Source organism: Erythrolamprus reginae, chromosome 3 (assembly GCF_031021105.1).
Source record: "Erythrolamprus reginae isolate rEryReg1 chromosome 3, rEryReg1.hap1, whole genome shotgun sequence".
In the NCBI taxonomy this organism is placed as follows: domain Eukaryota; kingdom Metazoa; phylum Chordata; class Lepidosauria; order Squamata; family Dipsadidae; genus Erythrolamprus; species Erythrolamprus reginae.
Window position 1 is genome coordinate 120685341 of NC_091952.1, and position 14945 is coordinate 120700285.

A 14945-nucleotide genomic window follows, 5' to 3' on the forward strand; every position below is an offset into this window, starting at 1 on the left:
AGTATAGGGCTATGCCATTTGGGCTCTCCTCAGCTCCCAGAGTCTTCACTAAACTCTTGGGATCCTTGGCAGCTCATATCCGGGCCTCTCCCATTCATATTTTATGTTATTTAGATGACATTTTAATTCATGGAAATTCCAGATCTGGTGGGGCTGCAGACCTCTGTTTTACCATGTCGGTTCTACAGAATCATGGTTTCTCCATAAATCTTAAAAAGAGCCACCTTGATCCATCCACTTCCATTCTGCATCTGGGATCTATCATTAATTCCGAGATATCCCAGGTTTTCCTCTCCACTGAGAGAAAACGCAGCCTTTTGGATCTCATTGCTCGCATCCTGCCCCAGCAATCTACCTCCATTGCCACCCTATCTTCCCTTTTGGGTAAAATGGTGTCATGTATTGGTATTGTTCCCTGGGTCCGTCTTCACGCCAGGGAACTACAGTGGCTCCTATTACCCTTCCAGAGATCGGGCCACAGCAACTCGAATCGTCGCATCACCATCCCACCGACGGTTCGCAGATCCCTCAAGTGGTGGACTTCTCCAGCCCTAGACAAGGGATCTCCCTTCCGGTGCCCCGACCAGTTTGTAGTCACCACAGATGCCAGCCTCTCGGGCTGGGGAGCCCACGCCCAGGGTCTTTTAGCTCAGGGCACATGGTCACCGGAGGAGGCTTCCAGGCCCATCAATTGGCTAGAATTAAGAGCCGTGTCTCTAGCTCTAAAACAATTCCACTCTCAAACATGTGCTGATTCTCACCGACAATATAGTCACCAAAGGCCATATTTGCAGACAGGGAGGCACAAGATCCAAGGCCCTCATGAGGGAGGCCCGAAGTTAGGCCTTTGGGCAGAGAAAACTCTCCAGTCGCTTCTAGCCGACCACATCTCGGGGAGCCTCAATGTCCAAGCGGACTGGCTCTCGCGAGTGACCTTAGATCCAGGCGAGTGGAATCTCCATCAGTCACTGTTCCACCAGATCTGCCTCAGGTTCGGCCATCCAGTGTTGGATCTATTTGCGACCAAAGCCAATGCCCAGCTCCCTCGCTTCATCTCCAGGTTCCCGTCTCCGGGAGCAGAGGCAATCAATGCTCTCAGGAGCCCTTGGCCTCCAGGTCTATTGTATGCCTTCCCTCCAATTCCAATTCTGCCAGACGTGATCAACAAAATCCTCCTGGAGAAGGCCCGAGTAATTCTGATTGCCCCTCACTGGCCTCGCAGGCCCTGGTTCGCGGACCTCCAACAACTGTCCGTCCAGGACCCCTGGCGACTCCCCGTTTCGGAGGATATGTTGCGACAGGGGGCCTCCTTCCACCCGGACCCAGAGTGGTTCCACCTCACCGCCTGGCTATTATCCGGAGGGACTTAGACCTGCGAGGGTATGACCCGGACACAGTGGAAATCATCCTGAAGTCTAGAAGAGGGTCTACCAACCGGATCTACGACCATACTTGGTCCAAATTCCATCAGTGGTGCTCGCAGGAGGGTTTTTCAGCACCATCCGCCGACACCTGGCCGCCATTTCTTCCGTCTTGGCGGGGCCTCGCAGGCAGCCTCTCCGCTCTTTTCCAGAGATCCAAGAATTTCTAAGAGGAGTGGCCATCCTCAGGCCTTCTAAAATCCACAGATATCCTACCTGGGACTTGCCACGGGTTCTTCACTCTCTTACTCAGGCACCTTACGAACCCCTGAATTCTGCGTCCCTCAGGTACCTATCCTTTAAGGTAGCATTCCTGGTGGCGATTACATCCGCCCGACGCATATCTGAGTTGGCAGCCCTTTCTATCAGACAGGACCTTTGCCAGTTTTCACCAGGATAAAGTGGTTCTGCGACTGGACCCCACCTTTCTACCAAAGGTTAGTTCCATGTTTCACAGATCTCAGGATATCATATTACCTTCCTTCTGCCTCCAACGAGAGCATCCCCTGGCAACTAGATGGCACACTCTGGATCTCACTAGAGCGCTAAAGGTTTATATCCAACGCACAAGATCCATCCGGAGATCTGAAGCACTCTTCATAGCCTACCATCCCAGATCCTTGGGATCCAGAGTGCCTTCTACAGTAATAGGTCGTTGGATCAGAGGGACCATCTCTAAGGCCTACGAGACAGCTTCCCTTTTCCATTCCAAGGAATATTACAGCGCATTCCACCAGAAGTGCTGCCACATCTGCCGCTTGGGCGACTCAGGCTCCGTTGGAAGAAGTCTGCAAAGCAGCCACTTGGGCCTCGCCAAATTTCTTCATAAGGCACTACAAAATCGATTCGTACGCATCAGCGGACGCTGCCTTCGGCAGAAGAGTACTCCAATCCGTTATCTCTCACGATAGCAATGTACTCCCACCCTAGGGACCTATCTCTTGGGTATGTCCCATGTGACTGCTGGACCCACTCCTTCAGTACGGAGAATAGGCGTTGATTGCTTACCTGAACGCCTCTTCTCGTACGGTGAGTGGGTACAGCAGTCACTTCCCTCCCTATGTGTGGTCTTCTTTACCTTCTATTCTATTTTCTTATAACACATGAGAGTTGAACATTAAAGAGCTTCACTACTGAGCCTAGTCTATGGATTCGCGAATTCTGGGGAAGGGGCGGATCCAGCAGTCTTTTTTAATACTAGGCTCAGTTCCAACGGATTGGACAGGAGCAACCCATGTGACTGCTGTACCCACTCACCGTACGAGAAGAGGCGTTCAGGTAAGCAATCAACGCCTATTTCCCCAGCAACGCGCGCGCGGTGGGGACTCTCTAGATCCGCTCCCCAGCTGGGAGCGAAGCTGGGATGTTCCCAAGCGCGCGCGCTTTCCCCAGCAACGCGCGCGCGGTGGGGACTCCCTAGATCCGCTCCCCAGCTGGGAGCGAAGCTGGGATGTTCCCAAGCGCGCGCGCTTTCCCCAGCAACGCGCGCGCGGTGGGGACTCCCTAGATCCGCTTCCCAGCTGGGGAGCGGAGCTAGGCTGCCCCAAGCTCGCGCGCGCCGCCCGCCCGCCCACGCTGTTGCCGGCTCCGCTTCCCAGCTGGGATGCGGAGCTAGGGTGCCCCAAGCTCTCGCTCCAGCCCACCGCCGCTGGGGTCTTACGGGGCAAGAGGGGGAAGACCCAGGGAAGCCTCTGCCCGGCGGGGAAACTCCACCATCTACGCATGCGTGGAAGGGCACGCATGCGCAGATGGTGGAGTTTACTTCCGGGTTGCAAACTAGCGAAATAGCCCTTTCGCGATCCTTGAGGACGCGAAACTCGAGGGTTCACTGTATACTTTTTAGCTAAATAAAAATGTTTAAAAAAAATTTGTGCAATGATTTTTAGAATAGGTACCTTAATTAGTAAAACTTTTAAGTTGCATATATAGTGTTCCCTCGATTTTCGCGGGTTCGAACTTCGCGAAAAGTCTATACCACGGTTTTTCAAAAATATTAATTAAAAAATACTTTGTGGTTCCCCCCCTATACCACAGTTTTTCCTGCCCAATGATGTCATATATCATCACCAAACTTTCGTCCACCTTTAATAAATATTTTTTTAAAATAAATTTTAATAAAGAAACATGGTGAGTAATAATCTAAATGGTTGCTAAGGGAATGGGAAATTGCAATTTAGGGGTTTAAAGTGTTAAGGGAAGACTTGTGTTACTGTTCATAGCCAAAAATAGTGTATTTACTTCCGCATCTCTACTTCGCGGAAATTCAACTTTCGCGGGCGGTCTCGGAATGCATCCCCCGTGAAAATCGAGGGAACACTGTATTATCAAAAATTATATGTTACTGTCTCTTGGAAGTTTATTTCATTCTTATCGGGGGGTTTGTTCTTATCTGCTACTATATTATATAATCATTTCTGAGATAAGTCAGTCTTGTTAAAATCAAAAGGTTAATCCATTTGGATACCAAGAATGCCTAATAGTGAGATCTAGAAATTTTTGGCCAATCTTGCCAAAATTTTTGAAATATTTACAGAAATATTGAAATATTCACATTATTACCATGCTGTTTATTTAACTTCTATATGTCCCACAAAATAAGAGTACACATTAGACCACTCTGCATTTCTATATTTATAAATGTTTTTTACATAACTTAAGGTATCAGCCTCCCTCCCTCCTTTTCCCCTTCCTTCCTTCCTTCCCTCCCTCCCTCCCTCCCCCCTCCCCCTCCCCCCCTCCCCCCTCCCTCCCTCCCTCCATCCCTTCCTCCCTTTTCTTCTCCACTGCTATTTATAGTTTGAACACACTAACTCCTTATCTTCTTTTTTACTGATTTTGAATAATAACTTTCGTTTACTTTTATTTCAAACTTTGAATGTTTAACATAGTATTGTCTTTTAAGTTTCAACAGTCTAATCCTTTTAGTATCACTTTATGTTGTTATTTTCTCTTATTTTGGCCAGGACATGTGTAGAGTAAAGGTTTTATAGCATTAAAAGAGAATGAAAGTAAGAAAAGTAAGAACTAAAAAGTAAGCTTAGCCTCTTTGCCTCATTACTATATTAAAATGTTATTTTTAAATTTTGTTTGCTTTGTCTATCGAACAAGGAGTTATTCTTAGGCCATTTCATTATTACTACGGTATTGGAAGATATTAGGCCCATTGCAAGCATGTTCAATGCTACTTTTGTGATTCTACTTTTGTAGCATGGCATAATGTACAAAAATAGTACCTGCAGTTTGTCTTCAAATTGGTTTCAAATTTCTTTTGTTTTTAGAAGCTATGTCATTACTATTAATTTTGGCTACTTTGCTCTTTACTAACACACAAATATATTTATTATTTATTTGTTTGTTTGTTTGTATTGTCAAGTACTCCTTGGTAGTATACAAAGATATAATAATGTTTATATACATGATACTACGAGGGTCACCCAGAAAGGAATGCACCACATTTTTTCTTCAACAATTATTTGTTGAACACAATTAAACTTACACCCAAGAAAGAATGATGTTTCTTCTACATTCCCTATTTTTTCATGTAATCTGTGCCTGTTGTGTGTACTCCCTTGCAGCATGAGGGGTTTTCAGATTCGGAGGATGGTGAGTGGGATTTAGTGATCATAAATCTCCCTGCTCTACCGACAGTTAGCAATGTTAGGGTAGACCACGGAGCTAATGATATACAGATGAATTCAAGTGACTCAAATGGGGGAGACCACAGATGGAGGGACGCTCGTTTTCGAAAGTGGCGGAAACGCAGGGAAGAAAGAGAGTGGAAATAGTAGAGAGTAATTAATTAATGAATTATGTCACATCTGGTTGTGAAACGGAAGAGATGGTGAATCTGTTCAATCTTGCAAAAAAAGAATGGATTTGTTCCAAACTTACTTGGAAGCATAAGCATAATGTGTGATTTATTATTTGTTTCTTTATGACTCCTGGCTAGCCCTAATTAGCCATAAATTTTAGAAGGACTTGTGGAATGTCTTTCATGTTACTGCCAAAGCTTATCTACTTATTGCTGAGATAAAAATGATGAGGAAAGAAAACTGCGTGCAGTGTTGAAATGTAGAGGAGAAAACAAAGAGGATATGTTTTGCATTGAGAATTTCGTTATTCCAAGTATTATACGAATCAGCCTGAAATCAGAACAGTGCCCAGCAACTAACCATACTTCTATCGACTGCAGATTCTCCATAAATTGTACACAAACGTTTGTGAATGTTCTCAATAGTTTCTTTCTCCGCAGTGAGAAATTCAATGATGACATGCTGCTTGTAACATACATCACTTACAGATGCCATTTTGAAACACTCCTGCAGCTACGCTGTCTTTCTGAAGAAACACAAAATTTACACATGCATTCCTGACAATTCAGATGATGTATATCTAAAATTTCACATTCGTACTATTACTGTAGGCCAGTGGCGAATCTTTTTTTCCTTGGGTGCCAAAATAGTGTGCGCACACATTATCACGCATATGTGAATGCCCAAATAAATAATTCAATGCCTGGGAAGAGCAGAAACAGTTTACCCGGGCCCCAGTCATCATCCAGATATAAGGAAAGATCACATGCCTCCAGAAAAGCAGTAAAAAAAAATCAGACAGAATTCCAATCTTGCATCCTGCCTCTCAGCTATTTCTTTTATGGCTATGCCAACAAGTAGTAGGTTCCTATTGGTATGGCTAATTTGGCGCAGCTTTGTGGCTCTGGCGCGCGAGTGCACGTTTGAAATCTTAGGATACAAGCAACAAGTTACAGTCATGCAGTCCTAAGTGGGAGGAAAAGGATGATAGGAATGATGAGAAAAAACCATAGAAATAGAAGTGCAGATTTAGTAAAAAGTCTGACAGTGTTGAGGGAATTATTTGTTTAGTAGAGTGATGGTGTACGGGGAAAAATGTTCTTGTGTCTAGTTGTCTTGGTGTGCAGTACTCTGTAGCGACGTTTTGAGGGTAGGATTTGAAACAATTTGTGTCCAGGATGTGAGGGGTCAGTAAATATTTTCACTGCCTTTTTTTTGATTCATGCAGTATACAGGTCCTCAATGGAAGGCAGGTTGGCAGCAATTGCTTTTTCTGCAGTTCTGATTATCCTCTGAAGTTTGTGTCGGTCTTGTTGGGTTGCAGAACCAAACCAGACAGTTATAGAGGTGCAAATGACAGACTCAGTGATTCCTTTGTAGTACTATATTCTCTCTTATCCTTGAGATGTATGTGGGCAGTGCCAAGTGCATTGATGCATGTGGGAGAACATGTCCTGTACTGACCATCCTGTGGTTCCGTTTGCTGCTGCTAGTGGTCTGTTGGATCAACCTCTTCTATCCAGTCTTGGTTCTGTCTCCTACCCCTTAGTTCTCTTTGGGCTGTTAGGTAAATTGGAACCCTGACTTCTATAGTCACTTTGCACACACCCTTCCCTCATTGGATTAGTCAATTGTTTGATGGAATTTCAAATCCTGAAATTGACTAACCTGTTCTTGGATTCTCACAGGTAATTGGAAGTATAATAAAAGGAACTTATCTTTTAAATCTTTGTAGCTCACCTGACAGGGAATTTTCTTCTCAATTACTACAGTTTACAAGAGCTTTGCTCCTTATTAGCTCTCTTCAGGTAATATTCTTAGGGAGTTTACAGTTCCCCACAGCTAATCCCATTGCGCAAACTTCCCATTTTTCATCACCACCACCTATTCAATTCCTGTCCAAATCCATATATCAGTATACACTACAAAGATGATTAGATGGCAGTAAAGAGATATAAAACCTTTCACTATAATCAGTACAACTCATAGTTTCAAGGATTTAAAACAAAACAAGACAAAGCAACCAGCAGTTCAATTAGTTGACTATATCAGTGTTTTTCAACCAGTGTGCCGCGGCACACTAGTGTGCCGTGAGACATGGTCAGGTGTGCCGCGAAGCTCAGAGAGAAAAAGAAAGCAAGAGAGAGAGAAAGAAAGAGAAAGCAAGCAAGAGAGAGATAGAAAGAAAGGAAAAGAGAGAAAGAGCGAGTGAGAAAGAAAACAAGATAGAGAGAAAGAGAACAAGAGAAAGAAAGCAAGAGAGAGAGAAAGAGAACAAGAGAGAGAAAGAAAGCAAGAGAGAGAGAGAAAGAGAGGGAGGGAAGGAGAGAAAGAGAAAGACACACAGAGAGAAAGAGAGCAAAAAAGAGAGGAAGGAAGGAAGAGAAAGAAAGAGGGATGGAGAGAGAATGATAGAGGAAGGAAGGGAGAGAAAGAGGGAGAGAGAAATAGAGTGAAAGGGAGGAAGAGAGAGAGAGAGAGAGAATTTTTTTGTCCAAACTTTTTTTAGCCCCCCCTGCCCCGCTCAATGTGCCCCAGGGTTTCGTAAATGTAAAAAATGTGCCGCGGCTCAAAGAAGGTTGAAAATCACTGGACTATATGATAGGAGTCAAGAAACAAAATGATTGCAACTATGGAATAACCAAAGCAAGAATGGGGCTGGAATTTCAGCCAAAGAACTGCTGGTCATGCCCCTTAGCAATTTGCACAATAAATTTATGGAGATAGTTATGTTGTACGAGACTTCCAAATATGTGGTAAGGATGGCATTGTGGCGACAGCCAGATTTCAGGACAGCAAAATTGCTTGCCCATTCTAGGCCAAGCAGATATGCAGATGTGGCCTTAGACTTTGCTGAGATAAATTTAATACTACTGTACTTTTCTGGATTGATTTCTGTTAATCTTTTTTTCCCCTTATAGGTGGTTCTTAGAGGCATTGGGGTATTCTAAAGCTTCAAAAGCCAACATCATCAATGGACTGCTAATGACCATCATGTTCTTTCTAGGGAGGATCATAGTCATTCCAATTTATTACAACAGTGTGGCTTCTGAGTTTGGAACAGAAGCCTACTACCGATTAGGATTTGTAGCTCAAAGCGCCTGGTTTGTCTCCAGTATCGTATTGGATATAATAAACTTAACGTGGATGGTCAAAATTACACAAGGATGTCTCAAGGTTATTCGTCTCATCGGAAAAGAAGAAGCCAAAGCTCACAAAAATGGCAAATCTGACACCACGAAGAAGAACATTTAATAGCAGTTTGGGGTACGTTAAAAGAACAATGCACACTTTTGCCATAAAAGGTTTGTCTTAAAGAAATATAAAGTTACCTATCTTAAATTTAGCATTTCCGATAACACACTGCCTGGATCTCCAAAAAATTTTCATCTGAAGACTTGGATTGTGTGGAGTCAGAAGCAGCAACGACATGCTGCAAATGTTGGATTGGGCAAGGTGACCCAAGCATTGAGCAGTCAGCTATAAATGCCTGAAGGATCAACCTCTTTTAGCACTATATTCCTGTGAATTTTTACTCAGGTTTCTTAAAATGATACGTTTTTAATGCTTGTGAATGTCAGGTTGTTTACGTTTTGCTAATATGGCAACATTTCTGGCATGTTTCTCAGCTTTCCTAATAGTTGGTGTTCATATCTTATCTGCTTTGCAAATTTCTCATTTCGGATCTCTACATTTTACTGCTTTTTCTACTGCCTTACGTGCATGGACAGGATCTTTGAGATCCATTGACTAGTTTTACATACAAATATGAATTTGAGCTTGAAGATCTTTTTTCTTAAATGGGTTATTTTTATTGCTTCTTACGGTACATAAACATAGTATAGATGATTTGAACTTTTTAAATATCCAAATTTTAGCAGCTTTGCATGGCAAACTAGGGAGATTTTTAAAAACGTGCCAGTATTCTTCTTTCCCTGACACGAGTATTGGGACTTTGATCTGTTTTCAGCATTTTATTGTGTAACAGACAAATTTTATGCTATGAAAACTCCTGAGGGATAACGCGTTAATGAAATTTGAACATGTGGATTGTCGCAAAGAGCCTCTCTAACTAAGAAAAGTTACTAATCAGTTCATTTTAACTTTTCTCAATTTTTCTTTAATACGATTTAGGAAAATGTGCTTCTCCGACGAGAAAAATCATCCTTCAGCTCTTGACAATGGCCACTTGCAGAAACATCACTAATTATTTATGTATTTATTTATTTATGTATTTATTTAGTCATATTTGTGCTGTTTTAGTTTGAGCAACTGAAGATGGTCCATAGTAACCTTAGTATGTTCAAAATAAAAGTTAGACAATCACTAATTAAAAAGGACATTGCGGTAATAGTCCAGTTTCGCCATCTTCGCTGAAAAGTGTTTGGACCAGGTTGGTCTCAAATTTTTTGCGAAGGAAAAAACAAGTAGGCTCTGCATCTCAGGGATCAAGATATTCCACAGAGTGGGAGAATATACACTTCTGGTAGTAGCCACTCCTTTCACTTCATGTAGATGAGGACCCTTTGCTGCCTTTCTAGAAATGATATTACAGGATTACTGATTCTATTCAAGAGAAGTGTACAGGTGCTGAACCGTGTAATACGTTCTATAGGTTAAAGATTGTATCCTGAAGTGGGCCCCAAAGCCTATTGACAACCAACAAAGTGAGTATGGGTGTTGTGCTACTAAATCCACTTCTCCTTTTTTAATAGCTAGGTAGCAATTTGGCCCAGTTGCAGCTTACAAGTCATTTTCAAGTTCAGTCCCATGTAGAACACATTGCAGTAGCCTAACTGTGAGGTAACAAGGGCATGAATCATAGTTACAAATATAAAGTGAGAAAAGAAAATTTGTAAGAGAAACAAAATAATTGGAAATCTATTGTTTACATTTACTTCACATATGCTCTCTATTATTATGGACTCAAGTTTATTTTCCATTGTAATATATTAAACTGAATTTACCAAATTGTCATCTAATGTATTTTAATGATATTTACCACTTGCTCATCTAACGTACATCTTGTTTGGAATAGCATACATCTTAATATACTGCTGATTTGTTTATTTGCATATTGGGAAATTGCAGAGAACTTATTCTCCCCATCAATGCAACTTAATTATCTTCTTGATATTCTAGAATGTTATATAAGCACAGAGGTACTATTTAGCAAAAGCTTATTCATAGGTTGATGACTGTAATAGCAAATGCTGATTTGAACATCTCATTTTAAACTCCTCAGATATTTCAAAACATGTCAAACACAGTAAATGAAATCTGACATATCGGATTTACGCTCAGGAACTATATTTTGTTGTTGATTAGGTGGCTGATGAGAACGGAAATCTCTCTATATTTCATCAGCAACAGTTACAGTACTTAACTGCCAACAGCACCCAGTTGAAATTTCATGTGTAGTGGTGGCACTTCTCATATTCAACTGTGAGATTTTAAATGTAAAATATTAGTATTAACTTTTTATCTCAAAATGAGAAAAAAAATGGGGGGAAAGCTTTAGAAAAAAAAGGTTATTTTCAATTCTCAGTGATAAATAAATACAGCAATTCATTTAATCGACTTAAATTTAATGAACCTTAATATTTTAACAAATGGCATCACACCATCTCAATATATTCTGCAATTGTTTGAGATGTTTTGAAATTTAAAGTTCATTTTTGAACATTATAGCAAATGGTAAACTGTCCATTTAAGAATTCAAGTTAATTAAACAGAGCCACCTTTAATTAATTAACTAATTAATTTTCTAAACATTAGCTTAAATTGCTCATCAGTATACCCTGGAACAATTGGTGCTATCAAGTATGGGGCATTTTGTAGCATTATCTGTATTTGTAAGCAGTGTGCTCCACAATACCACCAACTTGCCCTAATTTTAAAATATATCGTTGGCTCTTATCAATACAATACTTTTGCAGTGTCAAGAAGTAACAATATTAAGAGATTCAGAAGGACAAGAGCCAATCACTCTTGTACATTTAACCATTGACATAATTTCACCCAGTCTCCCTGATTTATGGGTTACAGTTGTTTGTCCTAATTGTACTTTCTGACTTTAATACAGAGAATAAGATGGAGCTTGATTAAACTGGAAAAAGGGATATCGCTAACAACTTATTATTTTTCTGTGTAACCCAAGAGTAAGTAGATGTTCAATATATTTCAAGGAAAAAATGCAGTCAAACCTCCCAAGTAGCTTAATGAGAATTTGGTTTCTTAAGCTTTGAAATATGAGCTTTCCTGTCTTGAACGAAAGAATGAACAAAATAATATATTAGTACCCAGTGGTCTATAATGCATGTTAGTAACTATAAATCAAATGTTTAAAAGTTATCAAGCAATTTATTTAAAATTTGAATTGTGCGTCTACATTGGAGCTCTTATGTAGAGAAAATATATCTGTCCTAAAAAGACATTAAAAGCTGAGGTTGTTGGCTTTTTGAAATAATTTGTTTGTAAAGTGCCATCATTATCTTACAAATTGAAATGGTGACTTGTACCTTTTTTAGGGAGGAAAAACAAATGTTTATTTGTGATGAAATATGAAAAGGGACTTACATTAGCAGGAGCATAATCCCTCAACTATTTTGAGAGATTGATTATAAAGGGAAATCAATTGGCTTATATATTCAGATATTCAGGATAATACTATTTGATAATATAGAAAATCTTATTGTTAACAAACATTTTTAATCTTCTAAGAATGCAGTAGAAGGCAGTATTAAAAATGTGTGCTCCATTAGACTGCTGAATGAGGTAGGCAATATAATTATCTTTATTTTTAAAATAAATCACACAGCCCAATATAATTTACTGCTTAGCATGCACATTACAAGTTGTAGCATGTATAGTGCAGCCGTTTTAACAACTCCCACTCATTTCAGAAGACTTTTAACACTGGAAACACTGATAATATCACAGTGTTACGGGTAGGATTAATATCAGAACTAATCTACTATTTTACAGAATTAACCATGATTAAGTATAGTACAGTAACACAGGTTTTATAAGTCAATCTCTGAATCCTGTATTTTATTTTTCAGTGAAGATTAAACATGAATGTACTAATTTGTTTTATTATTGTAGCAAGGGTAATTTTGTTATGGAAAACTAAAAAAGGCAACATAATTGGGTAGTTTATCTTGGTTAGTTTCTTCCTTGTAAGCTGTCATGGAGTCCATAAACTATTTTAAGGAAGATACTCATCTGATTCTTAGCATAACTTAAGGAAATTTATGAAAGGGAAGATTTCCAATACCTTCCCCCCCCCTGAAATCATTTGTGTACTCCAGTAATGAGTTTCACTTACCTTTGCTACTGGTTCGGAGATGTGTGTGCTTGCGCCACTTCTGCGCCTGTGCAGAGCGTCTGTGATGGCTTCCGGGCAGGTGGGCGCAGCCTCCTGTCATCACCACTACTGATACGCCTGAACCAGGGCAAACTGGTATAAACTCACCACTGGTGTACTCTAAAAAGCTGCTTTGGAGAAACATAAGGTGACCCTGAACAATGTGGGATTGGATGGGTGGATTTGTCCAAAATTATATTTAGTTCTCAACTTAAGTAAGGTAAGCAAAGAAAAGATTCAGAAGCAATCTCGGAAACTCTACAGAGAAGAAAATGGGTTTCTAGGGAAAAAACCCAGGATGTTGTCTTTTTCACGGTTTTCCTTAAATTATGTTAGGGTTACTGTGATCCAAACTGCATAAAATTCATGTATTAATTCTGATGCTATTCTCCAACACTTCTGTGCAATATAAATGGAATATTTTAGCAAATAAACATGCAAGAATAAGTACAATGGATTGTATTTCAAAAGTGAAATGTCAGTTATGGCTAGGATTTCTCTGCCCACACATATTTGCACATATGCCCTGCCCCTCCTTATCCATATTGCCAGAAAGTATTTGAACTTGCATTTAACATCAGCAGAAGTGCAATTGAAGTGAAGGTGGTGGTCATTATTTCCTGAATTAACTGATTGTTTGCAGGGTCTAGGTTGCCTGTCTCTAGTTATCCCATGCCCTCTACCAAATTAGGCATGTTCCAGGTCTTATTCTGTCCTTTAGCTGGACCCAGGAAGAATACCACTTCCATGGCAATGCCTGGCTCTCGAATGATCTTCCCTGAGATTCAGTTGGCCCTAATTCTGCTAGATTTCCACAAGGCATTAAAAAACTGGTTTTCGGGCTGGCAAGTTAGATGTGCCCACTTTGGGAGATAATATGATGTGGGTTAACAGCTATATTGTATGTTTAGTTGTTATTGTTGTCTACAGTTAACCATGTCTTTTTAACTGTTCCCTGGAAACTTGGCAGCCATATAAATTGATTAAATATCATTTCCTCCACTTCAGAATTTAGAATAACCTTATTGTCACTTTGAATGTACACCAATCGGCATACAATAAAATGAAATTTGGTTGCATACAGCTCTCAAAGGGTCACCACCTCCAGTATACGCTTCCTCTTCTTCTTCACCACTGATCCATATTACCTTCTACATCCCATGCTTAATATATAGTACCATGCTACTTATTTCAGTAATAGTTTGGTCCCCCTACCCTGCCTCATAGAAAGTTGAAGTATTAATCTGATGCATTTTTGAGGAGGATGAGATGGAATGTTAAAATCATATTTATTGCTAACGTATAGAATCTAAATTGATTTGCTGAAATGAAATCCTATTAAAATTAATCCTCAGGTGCTCTATTTAGAATCTCAGAATATATAGTAGCAGCAAAATATACTGTCATCAATATAAATTATAATTGATGAAGCTATTTTTTCAAAATAATCATATACTCTACTAATATTGGGGGTGGGGGGTGGGTTGTTTAACAAATATGCTGACCTATCTAATAAACAATGATTATAGGACTTGTCTTAGTGTACAAATGGGTCAGGGTTTTTTTTTTTTAGTCCAGTAATAAAGAGTACAAATTCAGCTTGTGATCTTGTAACTACTTTTTTTGATGTGGCCTTACATTGCTAAAGTTTAAATATAAAAGTTTGTAAACTTTGGTAATATATGCTATGGACCATCCAATTTGTATTTTGCTTTCTTTTATTCAACAGATCTCCTTAGGTTAGATACCCCCTCCCCATGGCTTTCATGTCTTGTCTTTTTCAGTTATCTTTGAGAAAAATCAGAGGCCAGATCCATATTTGAAGAGTGCATGTTTTCCCTTTGCTATTCTTTCACTGAAACCAGAGCAGGAAAAACATAGGGACTTAGATCAGTAGTGGGTTCTAAAACCTTTACTACTGGTTTGTGCGCACACAACACTTCTGTGCATGTTCCAGGCGAGTGGGTAGAGCCACCCGCCCCCGGCACCACTAGTTCTTAGAAACGGGAGCAACCCACCGCTGGACTAAGACCCTTTACGTTTTTATTTGTGCTCACAAATTGCTTTCAAAACAGCAGATTCTCAGCAGGAAAGCATCTTGAGAGGCATCAGGGCTTCCCAAAGAGGCTTTTTAATTAGAAATATATATATGAGAAAATGCTCCTGAAGGCTCTGACCTTCTAACTAGTTTGAGTGGATTTCTAAATAAGCATGGGATTGTAACAGTTTAAAATTAGATTTTTTTATTACGAACAGAATACACATGAATAATGGAGTAGGTTTTGCCTCTTTATGAAAAAAAATAATTGCTGATCTTTAGATGACATTTGTAACTGATTGTAT

The 14945-nt window shown here is 40.1% G+C and overlaps 1 protein-coding gene across 3 annotated transcripts in view; it reads left to right on the forward strand.

The window, feature by feature from the left end:
* TLCD4 (TLC domain containing 4) overlaps window positions 1-10280 on the forward strand; it is a 34771-nt gene extending 24491 nt beyond the window's left edge. For 2 of the 3 annotated variants that reach the window (XM_070746525.1, XM_070746524.1), the window contains 2 exons: window positions 8155-8500; window positions 9368-9437. In XM_070746525.1, the coding sequence (XP_070602626.1) occupies window positions 8155-8488 (334 nt within the window). In that variant the 3' untranslated portion in view covers window positions 8489-8500; window positions 9368-9437. Of the gene's footprint in view, window positions 1-8154; window positions 8501-9367 lie in introns of all 3 variants that reach the window. The other variant, XM_070746526.1, reaches the window with a different exon arrangement.
* Window positions 10281-14945: the final 4665 nt, after the last annotated feature.